The following is a 20,658-nucleotide window of genomic DNA, read 5'->3' on the forward strand; positions in this document are numbered from 1 at the left end:
GTTGTCTATAGACATGCCTGGTGGGGAATGCTCTTGGCTGGCAGTGTGCACGTAGAAAATTACTCCCATAAATTTTGCAATTGGCCTCCAATTTAGCCTAATGGAGTGGATAATTATGCTTCTTTGTAATCCTGTAGCCTGATTATGTCATTTCTAAAGTGCTGCGACACAGCTAAGTAAATAAGTGATAATTTACAGCTCTCCATTCACTCTCTGTTTTCCAACCCCCTGGAGTTAACTCCTTCAACATTGCCTTTTGTTTTATTTCCTGTCCTTCGTCCTTTCTCTATTTCTGGCCTTTTGAACATCCCCGAGTTGAATTGATCTATCACTGGTGGCTGTGCTTTCAGTTGCTAAATCTCTTAAAACCTGATGTTCTCTCCTCAGGGCTCTTAGCCTTTCTTTCTCTTTCTGCCTTTAAAATCAATCTGTTTGACTAAGCTTATTTGTCATCTGTCCTAATATCTCCTTATGAGACCATTTATTTGACATCCCATTGCTGGGTGAGCAGAAAGTTACACCCAATAAATATTGAGAAGACTGAAGCCTTTGTCTTCAGTTACAGCTCCAAACATTGTCTCCCTTTACCATGCGAGAATTAGAGATTAAGCCCATCTGTTTGTGAGCTTGATATCACATTTGAATCTGAATTGAGCTACGACCCTCATACTTGTGCCAACACAAAACCAACCTGTTGACACTCATGGAGTCGTAGTCATTGAGTCATACAGCACAGAAACAGACCCTTCAGTCCAACCTGTCCATGTCAAACATAACCCCAACTAAACTAGTCCCACCTGCCTGTTTCGAGCCCATATCCCTCCAAACCTTTCCTATTCCCGTACATACCTAAGTGTCTTTTAAACACTGTAACTGTGGCCACATCCATGACTTTGTCGTGAAATTCATTCCGCATGCAAACCACACTCTGTATAAAAAAAAAGTCCCTCTCATTTTCCTTTTTACACCCATCTCCTCTCACTGTAAAAATGTTCCCCCTAGTCTTGAAATTCCCCACCCTCAGGAAAAGGCACCGACCATTAACCCTATCATTGCCCCTCCTGATCTTGTAAACCTCTGTAAGGTCAGCCTCCCATGCTCCAGTGAAAAATGTTCCAGACTATGCAGCCATAGTTTATAATTCAAACCTTCCATACCTGGCAACATCCTGGTAAATATCTCCTGAACCCTGTGTAACATTGCTGCAACATGCCCTCTTTCAGCTGCTGAAAACCTGATTTATGTCTTTGTTACCTCTATATGTGATTATTCTCCTCAGTTCAAACCCTCCAATAAACATGAATCAGCCACAGCTGTCTACCTATGTCTTAACTTGCACTCAGTCCTGATTCTGTACCATCCTGTGCTCGCTAATCTAGTTTGGCCCCTGGTCAAGAATTGCCATGATTTTAAATCATGTCACTTCTTGAGCTCATCCCACCCAATCTGAACTCTCTTCCAAACCTTCAAACCTCTGCAATGCCTGCGATCATTTAATACAAGATTCTTGTGCATTTTTATGTCTCCACTTTGGTGGCCAAGTAGTCAGTAGTTCAGGCCTTGAGCTCTAATGTTGATGAAACTTTCTGATTCTCTACCTCTTTCCTTCTTTAAGCAGCTCCTTAAACACTCCTTAAAATCTATCAACTTCACCAAGGCTTTTGGTCATCAGACCTATGTGGTTAGCAGTATGTTTTATTCTAAAACACTCCTGCGACACACTTTATGATGTTTTTTTGAATTATGGCAGTTGTATTACTACAAGTTGTCGTTGTTATGTAGCCCGGTGTTAGGTTTTGTTTGAGGACCCTCTTGGATAGTTCCTTGACACTTCACAAAAAAATCACAGAAATACAGATTGCTAATGTTGCATTATATACTGCTATAGATGGCGAGGATTTAATTCTCTGAATGTAGTGAATCTGGAATTCTTGATCAGAGAGGGCTGCAGAGGCTGGGTCAGTAAGTATATTCAAGGCTCAGACAGATGTGTAATCAGTAAAAGTGATGGTTATGGGGGGAAAGGAGGAGAGTGCAGTTGATGGTTGTCAGATCACCCCCAAAATGAACCCTGTGTGGCTGCAAGCCAGCGACTCCAGGAGCTCAGTCTCGTCTCTGTGTTGGTGATCTGTCCCGCTAATGTCCCATTACTATGTTTAATCATAGGGATGAGGCAGTAAGTGATTCTCTATGTCCTGGTCTTCACATATTGGGGGGGGGTAATGGCACCTTTTATGTTTCATTCTGATTTTGCTCCCACTGTAAGCATGCGCACGATGTTTTATTTTTCCGTATGGTTTCATCGTTTTCACTTGTTTTTTTCTCTCTCTCTTTTTCATGGTATGCTCCTTCCTCCCTTCCCTCCCTCTCTCCTTCACTCCCGCTCTCTCTCTCTCTCTCTCTCACACTCCCTTGCTCCATTCACCTTGTCCCGAAACACTCTGCTACCCTGTCTGACTGACGCTTCCTGCCTGCGATTCTGTCCAGCTCCCTGCCTCTGAAAGAAGTAAAGACTGATAGGCCTAGGACAATGAAAAAGAACTCTAGGTAAGAGAACCTGCACAGTGGGCAGATTAACTGTCCCTCAGCAACATAAGCTTTTTGTTATAAAACAAACAACAAACGCTGTGGGTGAACGCTCTTTCAGGTGTAGTAGACAACGCAATGTCCATTCCTTCCATTTTATCCCAACAGTGTGTCACATCTAAAAAGCTCCCCTTTCCGTTTCCATTTCTTCGTGGCCACCCAATCTATGGAGAATTTGAAACTCGTTTGCCATACACCACCAACCTGCCCTTAGGCTGCCCAAGCAGAAATCATACAGCGTTTATAGACAAACAGATAAAGGTGGCGCTGACCTCATCAGGATTCAGACCTGAATCATGGCCTAAGACAATATGGAAGGGATTCATTTAGCCCAGTTTATTGTGCTGCTTCTTGGGAAGAGCTTTCAAGTAATCCCATTCCCTGCTGAAGAGCAGTTGCATCTTGCTATTGCTCTACTTTGTTTGTCCGGTCACTCTTTCTTCAATTTAATCTTGAGCATTCCTTTTGTATCTATTTCTTCCATCATTTCAAATAGTGTATTTGTGATTGCTGTGGACACAAATAAAGGTTTCCTCACATTCCCTCTTTGTTAATGCCCTGAAATCCAGGTCTTCTCGTTATTGCCCTGTCTAAACGGTGGCACTGGGTGGTATGGTGGCTCAGTGGTTAGCACTGCTGCCTCACCGCGCCAGGGACCCAGGTTCAGTTCCCACTCTGGGTGACTGTGTGGAGTTTGCACATTCTCCCCGCGTCTGTGTGGATTTCCTTCGGGTGCTCTGGTTTCTTCCCACAATCCAAAGATGTTCAGGTCAGGTAAATTGGCCATGCTAAATTGCCCATAGTGTTAGGTGTATTGGTAAGTGGTAAATATATGGTCAGGGAATGGGTCTGGATGGGTTACTCTTCGGAGGGTCGGTGTGGATTTGTTGGGCCAAATGGCATGCAGTAGGGAATCTAATCCAATCTAAACTGAGAAGCAGTTCCTCCCTGTTTCCTCTATCAAAGCCATGTTGAATTTAGAACCTCTTCAAACCATCTGCTAACATTCTCTGCCCCAAGAACCCCAGCATCTTCACTCTCTTTTAGATTAGATTAGATTACTTACAGTGTGGAAACAGGCCCTTCGGGCATGGCCAATTCACCTGACCTGCACACCTTTGGACTGTGGGAAGAAACCGGAGCACCCGGAGGAAACCCACGCAGACACGGGGAGAACGTGCAAACTCCACACAGTCAGTCGCCTGAGGCGGGAATTGAACCCGGGTCTCTGGCGCTGTGAGGCAGCAGTGCTAACCACTGTGCCACCGTGCCACTCTTTTGTATGTCATGTACAATTTGCCACTTAATCTTCTCGGTGATGATGTGTTTAAATTCCTTCTGATGCACGAAGATAATCAGACAAATCATCATAAAATTCATGCATCATCACGAGCCTCTCAGTTATACAGAGTACCCCCCTCGTCAGCACATATGCTTTCCATTCAGGCCTAGAAAGCACAACATTTGTACATTTCTCTTCAGGCATTAACTCCATTCTTAGCGTTTCCCATAAACAGCAATAAATTTATAAATTATAGCTGTAACTTTTTTTTTACATATTCCTAATTGTTTGTGTTTGAAGGAGGTGGTTAGCTGCATTCATGAACTGAACCAATTACAGAAAATACTCTAAGTGCTGTCTTGAGACTGTATCAAAACAAACTTGATTTGGGAGTATTTATTATTTCTTTCTTATAGTACAATATAAAAATACATATATAGAGAAAAATAAACATATATAGAGTACCTACAACATTTCAAAAGTCATGAAAACTCACATAAAATCTTCAGGTTAGAATGAATTGTCAGTGGCCCTTGAGTCCACAATCTTCTGTTGAAGGCAACCACGTTAACATCGAGCGAACGCTGACGAAAAAGCACAGTATGACTCCAAAAGAAGTCCCTTCAAATGTATTTCTTACATAGTTCCCATAATTTGCAAAACTTTATAATGAAACAGTCTTTTGTAGTCGTCTTCATGAATTGTTACGGGAAAATGATAGTATTCCTGTGTTAACTGCGTTGATGGGATGTACTGTAGATGGTCCCTTAATCAAGGACTGTCAATCACCCCAGATCAAGACCACATTTGGACAAAGTATGCATAGAATGAGCTTATAAGAAGATGCACCTACCTTGTCAACATATTTATCACTACATAGACCATGTGTAATCTGATTATCAAATTCCAAGAGCTCTGCTGGTTTATAAATCAAACAATCTCATCTAGTCATTGACCTTCATGTTGTACAAAGAAAACCACCTTCCAACTCTATGGTATTCTGGGAGTACCTTCTCCAATGTGGCACCAGACTGTAGTGTTTCAAAAAGACATAACCTTCTCAAGGATGACTGGAACTGGAAATAAAGAACAGTCTGGCTGAAGTCCCTCATTTTCCAAAAAATTGCAAAGCCTTCCTGAAAAAAGGTGCGAAGAAAAATCTGGAGCTGTTTTAAGACTATCAAATACTTTGGTTTTATAATCTGAGACTCATTTCTTGCTTCTTCATGTAGAACTTAGATCTTTTAATTCTGAGTACAAAGTCACATTATGTTTTTGAAAGGAACTTAAATAGGTGTATAAATGGAAGGTAACTGCCATGCAGTGATGTCTTAATGGAAGGTGTGAAGTGATGTAATTCTATTCTACTATATTTGCAGGGTTGTTCATTTGCTTTACAATGGATACACTTTTCTCATGTTTTATTTGTACTGGCCTTGATTACATTGAAGGATTGACCTGTATTTACTTCAACAGGGACTTCATGAACTACATCCGGCGGCACAGGACCTTCTATGCTTCCATGGCAGAGCAGATCTGTGAAGATGATCTCCGACCTCATGATAGCTCAACCTGCTGGAACGGAGTAAATGTTGTGGAAAGGTAAGTGGTTGGCTGCAAAATTGCAATGTGAAAGAGCAATAGATGTGACATCTGTCACTTTAACCTCTGACCCACTTTGGGTAGATTGTTGATATGTTGTATTGCACAAATATTATGAACGTGCCCTCTTTACTACTTGGTGGCTTTGCCGAGATGAATTGTATTGTCGATTCATGTCCAAATTCAAGAAATGTGTTTAAATGTGACTGTTTCAGATGTAACAACACATAAATGTCGGCTATAAGTTTAGATAAAGCAACCTTCCTATCAGCTGGACTAGGTTTGCACAACCTCTTGACATATTCTGTTTTGCTCCATTGTCTACTATTTGAGTTTGGCGAAATGTGATCTAAGGATCGCTCAATAGTCCCTATTGTTGAGAGTTAGCTGCAACATATAGCTTTGCTACTGATCCATAACAAGCTAAGAATTAAGAGATATTCCAACAGTCCTGCATTGCCACTGGGGCATTGCAAGTGAAAAACCAAGGCAAAACAACCACTTCTAATTGGTTTGGCAGCATGTAAAGATAATATCAGTCACTCTTCAGCACAGGTTTGAGTAAATGTGTGATTGCAGAAAACCTTTTTAACTCTGGAACTCAGGATCTGTACCCAGCCCAGAATGCTCCTCACTTGTGGTGGAGGAAATCCAAGAAAGTGCAGGATCTGCAGATAGTCACAGTCTCCTGTCCAATCAGAGTGCTGGCACTTAGGGACTTTGTACAGCACTGTTATAGTGAGTGCAAATTGAAGGGAACACATTCTGCAGTGGAATTTTACTTTGAATTCATGGGAAAATGTCATAAGCAAACTTAAAGGCAAACGATCTGGCACATGTTTAGAAAGAAGTGGGACACTGAGAGAAAATGCATGAATTTTGGTGGCTGGCAAGTGACATTCGCAACACACAACTCTCTGTCCAACAAGAGAGCATCACCCCTTAACATTCAATTGTATTACCATTGCTTAATCTCCCACTATCTCCATCCTGGGGCATTACTGTCATCCAGAAACTGAACTGGGCTAACCATACAAATACAGTTGCTAAAAGGGCAGGTCAGAGGCTAGGAATACTGCAGCAGGTAACTCACCTCCTGACTCCCCAAAGCCTAGCCATCATCTACAAGGCACAAGTCAAGAGTGTGATGGAACACTCCCCACTTGCCTGGATGGGTGCAGCTCCCACAACATTCAAGAAGCTTGACACCATCCAGGACAAAGGAGCCCACTTGAGTGGCACCACATCCACAAACAAGTAGCCCATCCAACACCAATAGTCAATCGCAGCCGCATGTACCATCTACAAGATGCACTGCAGAAATTCACCAACGATCCTTAGACAGCACCTTCCAACCCCATGACGACCACCATCTGGAATGAATAGAGCAGTAGATACATAGGAATACCACACCCTGCAAGTTGTCCTCCAAACCATACATGATCCTGACTTGGAAGTTTATCACCATTGCTTCACTGTCGCTCGGTCAAAATCCTGGAATTCCATCCCTAATAGCTTAGTGGGTGCCCCTAAACCAAATAGATTGCCGTGGTTCTCACGACAGCACTGTCACTTTCTCTGGGACAATTCGGATGGGCAATAAATGTTAGCTCAGCCAGCGAAACCCGCACTATGTGATTGAGTTCATTAAAATATACATCCAAGCAGGAAACACTGGAGAGCTGTCCTTTACATTACTAGATTAGATTCCCTACATTGTGGAAACAGGCGCTTTGCCCAACCAGTCCACACCAATCCTCTGAAGAGTAACTCACCCAGACCCATCTCCCTCTGACTAATGCACCTAACACTGTGGGCAGTTTAGCACGGCCAATTCACCTGACCTGCACATCTTTGGACTATGGGAGGAAACCCACACAGACACTGGGAGAATGTGCAAACTCAACACAGGCAGTCGCCCAAGGTTGGAATCGAACCTAGGACCCTGGTGCTGTGAGGCAGCGGTGCTAACCACTGAGCCACTGTGCCGCCCACTAGTTATCATTCTGATCATTTATCAAGTGAGTGCAAGCTTGCGTAACCAGATGTCACATGCATTGTTACTATGTGGAAGAGACAGACACTGTTTTTATGCTATGAACCAATTTCCTTGCAGGTTTGATTTGAAGTTCTCCATGTACAAGATTATTCCACACACACAGTTTTATTCAATGCATTGTTCTGCCTATTAGAGAACTATGAGGGATGGAAAATTTCTAATTGAATACACTTCAAATGTACAGCGCAGCTATGAGCCATTTGGCCCAGTCCATGTTGGAATTCCTGCTCCACTTCCATCTTTCATGATCTAAGTCCGACAGCATAAACCTCTCTTCCCATCTGTTTCATTGGCTTATCCAGCCTTCCCTTAAATAGATCCATGCTGTTGATCACCACCACTCCCTTTGGGAAGTATTTTCACATTTCCATCACTTTCTGGTTCTAAGCATTTTTTTTTCTGAGTTCTCAATTCGATTTTTCATGACTGTCTTTTCTTGATGACTGATTTTGTTCTTCCCCTCACATGGGAAAAAAGACTCAGCATCTCCTGTACTGAAACCTTTCATAATTTTAAAGACTTCGACTGGGTCAGCCCTCAGTGTTCTCGTTTTGAGGAGAAACCCAGCCTATTTTGATTCCCTCATAGGTATAAGTTTGCCAGGTTACACTACCCCTACGTGTAATATCTCTGCCTATAATATTGTTAATATGTTGATTGAAACAGTACGTAGCACACCAAGTGTGGTCTACCAAAGGATTGGAACAATTTACCACAACTTGTCTTCAATTCTCTCTTTCTAAAAATAAATTTGAATGTTTGGTTAGTTTTATTACAACCTCCTTAACTTACATCGCTATTTTTAGTGATTGGTGTGTTTGTATATCCCCTGACCCCTTTGCTTCTCCATCCTCATATAACTTCTTCTTTTCCAATTATTAAGCACTCTCCTTATTTTTGTTATCAAATGTAATCTCTCGTTTATCTACATTAATATTAATTTGCCAGTTATTTTCTGCAAATTCATTAATGTCATCTTGTAGATCATTAGAATCTGACTTAATATGGAATATTCCACCCTTTCCATGCCAGACCAGGAGTTTAAGTGTCATCTGTGAGCTTAGAAATTCTGTTCCTGATTCTAGCATCCAAACTGTTAATGTAAATTGTGAATAAATGTTGAACAATTTGGAAACTCTTATCCTATCTTCTTCCACTCTAAATAATCTCTCTTTATCCATGCTGTCTTGAAGTGACTCCCTCGTCAGGTACCACTCCCTCCGTGACTCCCACGTCAGGTCCACACCCCCCACCAACCCAACCTCCACTCCCAGCACCTTCCCCTGCAACCGCAAGAAATGCAAAACTTGCGCCCACGCCTCCCCCCCCCCGCCCCCCTCACTTCCCTCCAAGGCCCCAAGGGATCCTTCCATATCTGCCACAACTTCACCTGCACCTCCACACACATCATTTACTGCATCCGCTGCACCCGATGTGGCCTCCTCTATATTGGGGAGACAGGCGGAACGTTTCAGAGAACACCTCTGGGATACCCGCACCAACCAACCCAACCACCTCGTAGCTCAACACTTCAACTCCCCCTCCCACTCCACCAAGGACATGCAGGTCCTTGGACTCCTCCATCGCCAGACCATAACAACACGACAGCTGGAGGAAAAGCGCCTCATCTTCCGCCTAGGAACCCTCCAACCACAAGGGATGAACTCAGATTTCTCCAGTTTCCTCATTTCCCCTCCTTCCACCTTTTCTCAGTCCCAACCCTCGAACTCAGCACCACCTTCCTAACCTGCAATCTTCTTCCTGACCTCTCCGCCCCCACCCCACTCCAGCCTATCACCCTCACCTTGACCTCCTTCCACCTATCGCATTTCCAACACCCCTCCCCCAAGTCCCCCCTCCCTACCTTTTATCTTAGCCTGCTGGACACACTTTCCTCACTCCTGAAGAAGGGCTCATGCCCGAAACGTCGATTCTCCTGCTCCTTGGATGCTGCCTGACCTGCTGCGCTTTTCCAGCAACACATTTTCAGCGCTGAAGTCAGTTCTGCCAGTCATACCTGACTCTGCGCTGTGACGCTAATCGTTAACTTATTTTGTGGTACTTAATTGAAGGGCTTTTAGAAATCTGGATAGCTTATATCCACCGAATTATAAAAACTGAAAGAACTGCAGGTGCTATAATCAGAAACAAAAGCAGAAATTGCTGGAAAAGTTCAGCAGGTCTGGCAGCATCTGTGGAGAGAAATCAGAGTTAAAGTTTTGGGTTCAGTGACCCTTCCTTACAGACCAAAAACATTTTTCTTCACAGATCCTGTCAGACCTGCTGAGCTTTTCCAGCAATTTCTGTTTTCGTATCCACTGAAATATTGCTGTTGACTTTATTATGGCTGCAGGGAATTCACTGAGGTTGATCAAATAAGACTTTCCCTTTTGATATACTATTCCATTTTGTTTTTACTTTCCACAGTTTTCTCCTTTGGTATGGATTCCATTAGTTTTTTCTACACCAAGTGTTAAGCTAACTGGTCTAGAGCTCCCTCGACATGCTACATTGCGTTTGAAGATTTTAGAGATAAAAGCACCCTGTTTGCAGGAGACAGAAAGGAAGGAAGGACGCGAGAGGCAAATATCACAGGAATGTAAATGGGATAATCCCATGTAGAGTTCAGCATTCCTACTTTGTGAAACCTCCATCTCCATGGTCATTAATTTTAACATTGGGAGAATCGGGTGTGCTTAACTCTGTCTCTGATTTTCCAACCCATGCCTCCAGCAGGGAATCTGTTCCTAAGCAAGTTGACCCTGTATCCCTTAATGATACATGGTGGCGCTATGGGTCGATATTCATGAGAGGACATTACTGCTTGCTGAGGCAGACTTGATAGAGCAAATGGCCCGTCCTTGGTTAGATAACTTTGCCACTGGTGTATCAATTTTTCTTAACATCTGGATGTCATCAGTGCTGCAGCGGTGGTAAGTCTGAGCATTGATGGTTGAGCATTCAAATCCGACTGTACAGATTGAGCAGAAATGCCAATGCGGTACTGAGACAGTGCAGTGCTGTTGAAAATGAGATGCTAAGTCAAGTGGTCGGCCATCTTGGATGGGTCGAAAAGACACCAAGGCACTGTTTCAAGGAGCAGCAGATATTCTTTCTGGAGTGAAAGCCGAAAGTACTTCAAATACTCAGTAGTGTCTATGCAGAGAGAAACACTTAACTAATAGTTTGAGTTAAATGGGACTCTTCTCCATCTAAATTTTTCCACCACTCTCCGTTTTATTTTCAGCATTAACTGTTTTCTGTTTTTAATTCTGAATGGAGTCCTGCAAACATTTATTGCTCAAACAAACTGTTCAATATGGAATTGCTGTTTGAGGGAGCTGACTGTGAGTAAATTGGTTGCTGTGTTATATACGATCTATAAGCGACTATACTTGTAGATTTTTTTATCAGCTGTAAAGTGTGTTGGGAGGTCATGGGGGAGTGGGGATGCAAAATGTGCAATGAATCCATTCATTGTTCATTCCTCAGAGAGACAGCATATTAACCTATATTTACTTTGTGAAACAAAGTGTTTTGAAACCTCGGTGAAACATTTTCTTGGTGTTTTGCATCAATGAGAGGAATAAACAAGATCAGTCACAGTTTGCTGGCGTGATATTTACAGACTGAAATTGGGAAAGGCCCTTGGGATAACATGGACTTAAAGTCCCCTGCCTTCTTCAACTGTACTCAGTGAGAAAATTCCAACTCTGTTCAACAATTTCCCAATAATTTCCCAGCAACTTTAATCCTTTTGGTGGGAAATAATTCTATTGCTTTTTCTGCACAGCTGGAAAGCATTACATTGTACCCACAATGTTTCCTTTTGCAAATCGGTAACAGAATCAGGAGATACTCTGAACAAACAAATTCCTCTGGAAGCCTCTTCAAATCTCTGGGTTGACTCTTGCAAACTAAGGTTCTTCTTCAGATACTGGTGCCCCCAGCTTGTCTGGAGGTTAGATGCCTAAGGTATACAGAACTAGTCGTCATGGTAATGACACAATGTCTCACTCACTCAAAGTTCAGTTAGTGCCGATTGTATTGAAGATGTAGGTTCATAAGTTGCTGAGGGCAAGTCTTGTGAAGAATTCCTCCATACTTGCTCCCCATTGACACTGACTGGTAAATCAACGATTTTCATTTTCTCTCTCAGGAGAGAAATGTTTTAGATTGTAATGTTGAAGTACATCTTATACATCAGAAAACTGAAATGGAAGGGAAAGGATGGAAAGGTGTTGTACATGGAGATATGGATGAGGAGAGCGTGGATACGGAAATCCTGGTCTGGGAGATAATGTGGTTTAGTTATCTCGAAAAGAAAGTCTTAGGCCTACTGTTAAATACTAAGTAATTCATATTACACAATTAGTCTAGTGCAGAACTCAAATAATCTAGAACAGGACTTGAGTATTGCTGTAAAAGGACACTTTTCAGAATCATCAAGTCATAGAGATGTACTGCACAGAAACAGACCCTTCGGTCCAACTTGTCCATGCCGACCAGATATCTCAACCTAATCTAGTACAATATGCCAGCACCTGGCCCATATCCCTCCAAACCCTTCCTATTCATAAACCCATCCAGATGCCTTTTAAATGTTGCAATTGTACCAGCCTCCACCACTTCCTCTGGCAGCTCATTCCATACACGTACCACCCTCTGTGTGAAAAGGTTGCCCCTTAGTTCCCTTTTATATCTTTCCCCTTGCACCCTAAACCCAAACCCTCTAGTTTTGGACTCCCACACCATAGGGAAAAGAGTTTATCTATTTATTCTATCCATGCTGCTCATGATTTTATAAGGTCACCCTTCAGCCTTTGAAGCTCCAGGGAAAACAGTCCCAGTGTATTCATCCTCTATAGCTCAAATCCTCCAACCCTGGCAACTTCCTGGTAAATCTTTTCTGCACCCTTTCAAGTTTCACAACATCCTTCTGATTGGCAGGAGACCAGAATTGCACGCAATATTCCAACAGTGGCCTAACCAATGTCCTGTACAGCTGCAACTAGATCTCCCAACAGCTGTACTCAATACGCTGACCAATAAAGGAAAGCATACCAAATGCTGTTTTGACTATCCTATCTACCTGCGACTCCACTTTCAAGGAGCTATGAACCTGCACTCCAAGGTCTCTTTGTTCAGCAACACTCCCTAGGACCTTACCATGAAGTGTATAAGTCCTGCTAAGGTTTGCTTTCCCAAAATGCAGCACCTCACATTTATCTGAATTTAACCCCATCTGCCACTCCTCAGCCCAGTTGGTCAAGATCCCGTTGTAATCTGAGGTAACCTTCTCCGCTCTCCACTAACCTCCAATTTTGATATCATCTGCAAACTTAATAACTATACCTCTTATGTTCACATCCAAATCATTTATATAAATGATGAAAAGTAGTAGACCCACTACTTATGGCACTCCATTGGTCACAGGCCTCCAGTCTGAAAAACAACCTCCACCACCACCCTCTGTCTTCTACCTTTGAGCCAGTTCTGTATCCAAATGGCTAGTTCTCCCTGCATTCCTTGAGATCTATCCTTGCTAACCAGTCTCCCATGGAGAACCTTGTTGAATGCCTGACTGAAGTCCATATATATCGTGTCCACCTCTCTGCCCTCATCGATCCTCCTTGTTACATCTTTAAAAAACTCAATCAAGTTTGTGAGACTTGATTTCTCACGCATAAAGCTATGTTGACTATCCCTAATCAGTCCTTGCCTTTCCAAATACATGTACATCCTGTCCCTCAGGATTCCCCCCTACAACTTCCCCACTACCAACGTCAGGCTCACCGGTTTATACTTCCCTGGCTTGTCCTTACCACGTTTCTAAAACAGTGGTGCCACGTTAGCCAATCTCCAGTCTTCTGGCACCTCACCTGTGACTATTGATGATAGAAATATCTCAGCAAGAGGCCCAGCAATCACATCCCTAGCTTCCCACAGAGTTCTAGGGTACACCTGATCAGGTCCTGGGGATTTATCCAATTTTGTGCATTTCAAGATATCCAGCATTTCCTTCTCTGTAATATAGACATTTTTCAAGATGTCACCATCTATTTCCCTACATTCTGTACCTTCCATGTCATTCTCCACAGTAAACACTGATGTAAAGTTCTTGATTAGTATCTCTCCCATCTCCTGTGGTTCCACACATATGCTGTCTTGCTGATATTTGAGGGGCCCTATTCTCTCCCTAGTTACCCTTTTGTCCTTAATACATTTATAAAAACCCTTTGGAGTCTCCTTTCTCAAAGTTGTCTTTTTTATCTTGCACTCATCTGGACAATTCACAAGTAATATCAAAGTAGAGGGCGAGCAGAGTGTTGATTTGGTTGGCAAGTGGATTTTGATTGTTGGAAGCATTGCCTTGAAGAATGCACCTGTTACTGATGATCGACAGTTTACTGTCAAGTTTGGTTTAAAGTTGAAGCAAGTCAAATTGAGGATTCAAAGCATTGCCCTGACAAATGAACCAGGCATGGTACGTTGATATGTTATTTCTGATTGCGAAGAATAAAGCTGTGTGTATTAATGTAAATAGCTTCTGGTATTTGCAGTGCTCTATCCTGCAAACCCGACTGATGGTCTCAAATTGGTATTGGCAGATTTCGTAGCACTCTTAGGATTATGTAGAAAATTTTGTCCGATTGTGGAATCATACCTAAAGTGGTTATGAGCTTTAGAAATGTGTACTGATTGAGTATGGTCAACATCTTCCTTAGTGCAAAAATAGAAGGGATTTGATGTTTGATATAATCAACAGATTTTGAGAATCATAACCTACATACCTAGCATCTCACCGACATCATAATTTGTATACCACACTTCTCATTTCTGGAACAGGCAGAATGCCTTTTTGGCTTGACGGCAGTGTCCTGTTAGTGGCAAACATCATTACATTAGAATTCCTACAGTATGGACTCAGGCCCTTCAGCCCACCTCCACACCAACCTTCCAAAGAGTATCCCACCCAGATGCATTATCCTATCCTATTACTCTACGTTTCCCCTGACTAATGCATCGAACCTACACATCCCTGAACACTATGGGCAACTAACGTGGCCACTTCACCTAACTCCACATTTTTGGAGTGTGGGAGGAAACCGGAGCACACCGACACAGACACGGGGAGTATGTGCAAACTCCACACAGACGTTGCCCGAGGCTGGAATTGAACCCAGGTCCCTGACACTGTGAGGTAGCAGTGCTAACTACTGAGCCACCATACCACCTATGTGAAATTATTACTCAATGTTAATTAGCAATAAGCAGAGTTCTGGAGCAAATGGACTTTTTTGATATATTTAAAAATAGAATCCTTTCCCTTCACCCGTTCTCATAGTCTATTAGAGTCACAGAGTCATAGAGATGTACAACACGGAAACAGACACTTCCATCCAACCCGTCCATGCCGACCAGATATCCCAACCCAACCTAGTCCCACTTGCCAGCATTCGGCCCATATCCCTCCAAACCTTTCCTATTCATATGTCCATCCACATGCCTTTTAAATGTTGCAATTATATTAACCTCCACCACATCCTCTGGCAACTTCTTCCACACATGTGCCACCCTCTGCGTGAAAAAAAGTTGCCCCTTAGGTCTCTTTTATATCTTTCCTCTCTCACCCTAAACCTATGCCCTCTAGTTCTGGACTCACCTACCCCAGGGAAAAGACCCTGTCTATTTGCCCTATCCATGCCCCTCATGATTTTATAAGCTATAAGCTCAACCCTCAGCTTCTGACGCTCCAGGGAAAACAGCCCCAGCCTATTCAATCTCTCCCTACAGCTCAAATCCTCCAACCCTAGCAATATCCTTGTAAATCTTTTCTGAACCCTTTCAAGTTTCACAGCATCTTCCCAATAGGAAGGAGACCAGACGTGCACGCAATATTCCAACAGTGGCCTAACCAATGTTCTGTACAGCCGCAACATGACCTCCTAACTCCTGTACTCAATACTCTGACCGGTAAAGGAAAGCATACCAAACACCTTCTTCACTCTCCTATCTACTTGCGCCTCCACTTTCAAGAATCTATGAACCTGCACTCCAAGGTCTCTTTGTTCAGCAACAGTCCCTAGGTATTCTTCTGTTCTGTCAACTGGGTCATTTATTATCATGTACAGAGTCTCAGCATCGCAAATCCCTTGCTCCTCACTTCACAAGACTAGAATGCTGTGATTATAGGAAATCTGAAATAAAGACAGTAAATGCTGGGATTGCCCTACACTTCAGGCATCAGCAGTGGAGAAAGAAACCAAGTTAACATTGGGTTTATGTATGGAATCAACTGCCAGAGGATGTTGTGGATGTGGGTGCAGTTATAACATTTAAAAGACATTTGGGTAAGTACATGAATAGGAAAGGTTTGGAGGGATATGGGCCAAGTGTTAGGACTAGTTTAGTTTGGGAACATGGTTGGTGTGGACTGGTTGGACTGAAGGGTCTGGTTTCATTCTATATGACTCTATGACTTTATTTCAGGATGATTGCCATTAACCCAAAGGGCAATTCTTAGTGCATTTACCTCCCTGTTGTGAAATTGGTTGTGGGGCGTGGAAGGATGGTAGGTAATGACCATGGTATGATCCCAAATAAATCCATGTTGTCAATTGAGGCCTTGAAGTGGGCAACTAATTATTTAGCAATTATTATAAGAGGGATCTGAAGGCAGTCTTAAGTGAAGTTATGTGGATGTTGGGGGTTGGGGGGAGTGCTTTTTGCAACAGTTGAAACTGAAGGGGGCACGTTGTCCATGACATTGACGCCCAAAAGCCACCTCATTCAACTTTAAGGTTCGTCTATCAGCCAGCGAGCAGCCACTAAGCTCGAACCAGATGTAAGGTAATTTAAAATGCTAATCAGAGGTGCCACATTGGACTTTGGATTGAACCATTCTGGTGCAAAAGGGAAAAGTAGTGTTAGTGTAGTTACCAATCAATTTGACTCTCCTTAAAAGGATGCGGGAAGACAGCTCAGTTTAAAGAAAGAGGGAAAATGCAGATTCCATTTTTTTTTTGGACATAGAGAAAAATCCTGCAGCCTAATTTCCTATAAAACCCGCAGTGCCTTGAACTGATCCACTTCACTCAGTGTAGAAGGCCCAGCACATTTATCACCCACCTCAAACTGCACCAGGCTCCAACTTGGCACACTCTGCCTGTCGGTGACTCTTAAATGAGACCCAGTGCTGAGATAGGATCAGGCTTCAGCCTGGCACCGGCTGCTGCATGGAGTGTTGGTTTTACTACAGCTTTTGACGTGAGTCACACTTCTCTGCCTGTATTCTGGAAGGTTCACGTGGATGGAGGGAAGTTGTGAGTTTGGGATGTGAAAAATGTGGGGCAGAACTTGGAATAAGTGTTATGTAGTGGGTCTGAATTAAGCCAAATTAGTCAATGGCCCAAATTAGTCAATGAGTAAGGGCTGCGTGTTCCTTTGCAAGTTTCCGTAATTGGTACCTTCAAGAAATTAAAACCTTTACCTGCTGTTTGAACTTTGAGGGAAACCAACTGCCGTGCATATTCTCGCATTTCGCAATTCCCTCAGCAATATGGAGACAATGTGCAAAGGAAATGGGCACCTGTGCAGAAGGTGAAACTGCAGCAAGAAATTGTGTGTGAACTGTGAGCCGACTCAGCTCCTTGGTCTGTGCGTTCCTTTTAAATTCTGCCGCTTCCTCTTCCCACGAAGTAATTAATATGAAACTCAGCCAGAGAGATGAGGGAGCTCCCAGATCTGACCCTCACCCCAGCAGAAGACGGAATGAGTGCTATAATGGACCACCAGAGGCCTTGCAGTAACTGAGAAAGGTGTAAGTTGGGTTTGCGATCCTGACTCTCTGACTGCCTGCTGGAAGATAGCAGCATGTGGACATTCGGGGAGTCTGGGAATAAGGTGCACAAGTGGGCACCAACTGAGACTGCAGACAGCAGCTGAGATTGCGGGAAATAGCTAACAAAGTGAAATTGTTGGCACCATGAGATACCGTCGTTTGAGGAAGTGACAAAGATGCTTAATGAAAGTATGTTGTCTACATAGACTTTATTCATCTGTTTCTCTCTTAAAATGCTCATGAAAAGATATTATTTTCCAGGCACTACATAAAATGTAAAAATAAAATTATAATTGCAATCTTAACAAATCATGCATTTGAGGTTATCTTTTCAATGGCAAAACAGCTAGTTGCTGATAGAGGTCATTTTTGTTGCAAACGTTACTGCAAGAGAAAAGATGTGACAGCCAGCGCCAGGAGTGAGAGTGCACTTATCCCAACAAACCATCAAAACTGCAAGAAAGCTTGCTGCAAGTGCCTATTTCTACCCGTTAATCAACCAATATTCTGTAATCAGTTCACTAATTCTGGCTGGTTCACTTGTGCCATCCCTTGGGCTATAGAAGAGGAGACTGAGGTTAACTGCGAGTGAGAAGGTAAGGTCTGAGAATGTTCAATGGCAAAGGAATTTTTTTTCTTGTTGTTGTTTATATTACTGCATGCCTGTCTCATAAGAGCCAGTGACAGTGCCTCAGCTCAGAGACTGAATAAACTACATCAAATGGAAAGTAAACAATGCCTTCATTTCATCTGCACTGTGGGAAAATTAAGGCCAAGGATGCTTTGCTGGTTAAAAAGGAGAATTTGCCCTGAACCCTTCCAGACTGTAATTAAAACAAATAGTTCTGTGGTAATGTAATCCCCTCACAGATGAACCTGGATGTAAACATGGGTGATGGTTTTTAAATCTTACAAGGCCTCTGCACTGATCCACTATTTTTTGGCTTCCTGTGTTCTGCTCTCTGGATTTACTACACCCTGCGGTCGTGCTAGGCTTTTCTTCCAGTTTGAACATTGCCCCATCTGAAAAGTAGTGTTCGCAACTCTCTCTGCTTTTGTTCATATACCCAGCTCCTCCTATAAATTACCTCCCTTTTTTCCATCTTGCAAAACCCCTCAGAACGTTTACCGAGTCAAAGGCTGCAGGTAAATTGCAACGTGCTAGAATTTCTCTTTGAATCAGAATTGGATTTTTTTTTGTTACGTGTGCTCAGGTGTAGGAATACATGAGTACATTGAAAAGTGTGTAAAGTCACCGTTCTCCAGCACCATCTCGGCTGCTCCTGTGTTTTGTGGCTTGCCCGGCTAAAACTTTCGCTCTGATAACTATTTTGGCTCCTCAGTGTACAGTGTTAGGAGTTCAATATAGTCAGAATTGTGGAACAAGACACCCACTAGACTTGAGCGTTAAAGATGGGGACATTGTCATGTGGGTTAGCAGGGAAACCTGTTCCGAATTATAAGGTCGTTTCACAGAGAGAAACGCTGACACATGAGAGATTGTTTCAGAGATAATGTTACTAATCCCCTTCATCTTTTACACTGGCTGTGGTCTTAGCCCTAAAATTCAGAATTTACCAGAGGCAGCAGTTAGTCAAAGATGCTGCTTTCTCTGAAAGGACATCAGGGGACCCTCACATTTAGTCATATCATTTCATTTCCTTATCTGTCCTGTGTGAAACGGACTGTTAAGCTAGAAGAGATACCTGTTAGGAAGGAAGATGTGTTGGACATTTTGAACAACTTGAGGATAGACAAGTCCCCCGGGCCTGACGGGATATATCCTAGGATTATGTGGGAAGCAAGAGAGGAAATTGCAGTACCGTTGGCAATGATCTTCTCGTCTTCACTGGCAACGGGGGTGGTACCAGGGGACTGGAGAGTAGCGAATGTTGTGCCCCTGTTCAAAAAAGGGAATAGGGATAACCCCGGGAATTACAGGCCAGTTAGTCTTACTTCTGTGGTAGGCAAAGTAATGGAAAGGGTACTGAGGGATAGGATTTACGAGTATCTGGAAAGACACTGCTTGATTAGGGACAGCCAGCACGGATTTGTGAAGGGTAGGTCTTGCCTTACAAGTCTTATTGAATTCTTCGAGGAGGTGACCAAGCATGTGGATGAGGGTAGAGCAGTGGATGTAGTGTACATGGATTTTAGTAAGGCATTTGATAAGGTTCCCCATGGTAGGCTTATGCGGAAAGTCAGGAGGCATGGGATAGAGGGAAATTTGGCCAATTGGATAGAAAACTGGCTAACCGGTCGAAGGCAGAGAGTGGTGGTAGATAGTAAATATTCAGCCTGGAGCCCAGTTACAAGTGGAGTTCCACAGGGATCGGTTCTGGGTCCTCTGCTGTTTGTAATTTTTATTAATGACTTAGATGAGGGAGTCGAAGGGTGGGTCAGTAAATTTGCAGATGATACGAAGATAGGTGGAGTTGTGGACAGTGAGGAGGGCTGTTGTCGGCTGCAGAGGGACTTAGATATGATGCAGAGCTGGGCTGAGGAGTGGCAGATGGAGTTCAACCCTGCCAAGTGTGAGGTTGTCCATTTTGGAAGAACAAATAAGAATGCGGAATACAGGGTTAATGGTAGGGTTCTTAGTCAGGTGGAGGAACAGAGGGATCTTGGGGTCTATGTACATAGATCTTTGAAGGTTGCCACTCAGGTGGATAGAGTTTGTAAGAAGGCCTATGGAGTATTATCGTTCATTAGCAGAGGGATTGAATTCAAGAGTCGTGAAGTGATGTTGCAGCTGTACAGGACTTTGGTTAGGCCACAGTTGGAGTACTGTGTGCAGTTCTGGTCGCCTCACTTTAGGAAAGATGTGGAAGCTTTGGAGAGGGTGCAGAGAAGATTTACCAGGATGTTGCCTGGAATGGAGAGTAGGTCGTACGAGGATAGGTTGAGAGTTCTCGGCCTTTTCTCGTTGGAACGGCGAAGGATGAGGGGTGATTTGATAGAGGTTTATAAGATGATTAGAGGAATAGATAGAGTAGACAGTCAGAAACTTTTTCCCTGGGTACAACAGAGTGTTACAAGGGGACATAAATTTAAGGTGAAGGGTGGAAGGTATAGGGGAGATGTCAGGGGTGGGTTCTTTACCCAGAGAGTGGTGGGGGCATGGAATGCGCTGCCCGTGGGAGTGGTAGAGTCAGAATCATTGGCGACCTTTAAGCGGCATTTGGATAGGTACATGGATGGGTGCTTAATCTAGGTTAGAAGTTCGGCACAACATCGTGGGCCGAAGGGCCTGTTCTGTGCTGTATTGTTCTATGTTCTATGTTC

The 20,658-nt window shown here is 43.2% G+C and overlaps 1 protein-coding gene across 1 annotated transcript in view; it reads left to right on the plus strand.

Annotated features, from left to right (window-relative positions):
• The window catches only part of LOC140478441 (glypican-5-like), a 446,519-nt gene that overhangs the window by 271,289 nt on the left and 154,572 nt on the right, over positions 1-20,658 (plus strand). The window contains exons 5-6 of the mRNA XM_072571705.1: positions 2,488-2,547; positions 5,345-5,470. Of these exons, the coding sequence (XP_072427806.1) occupies positions 2,488-2,547; positions 5,345-5,470 (186 nt within the window). The remainder of the gene's footprint in view (positions 1-2,487; positions 2,548-5,344; positions 5,471-20,658) is intronic.

The sequence above is a fragment of the Chiloscyllium punctatum genome, chromosome 6 (assembly GCF_047496795.1).
Source record: "Chiloscyllium punctatum isolate Juve2018m chromosome 6, sChiPun1.3, whole genome shotgun sequence".
Lineage (NCBI taxonomy): Eukaryota > Metazoa > Chordata > Chondrichthyes > Orectolobiformes > Hemiscylliidae > Chiloscyllium > Chiloscyllium punctatum.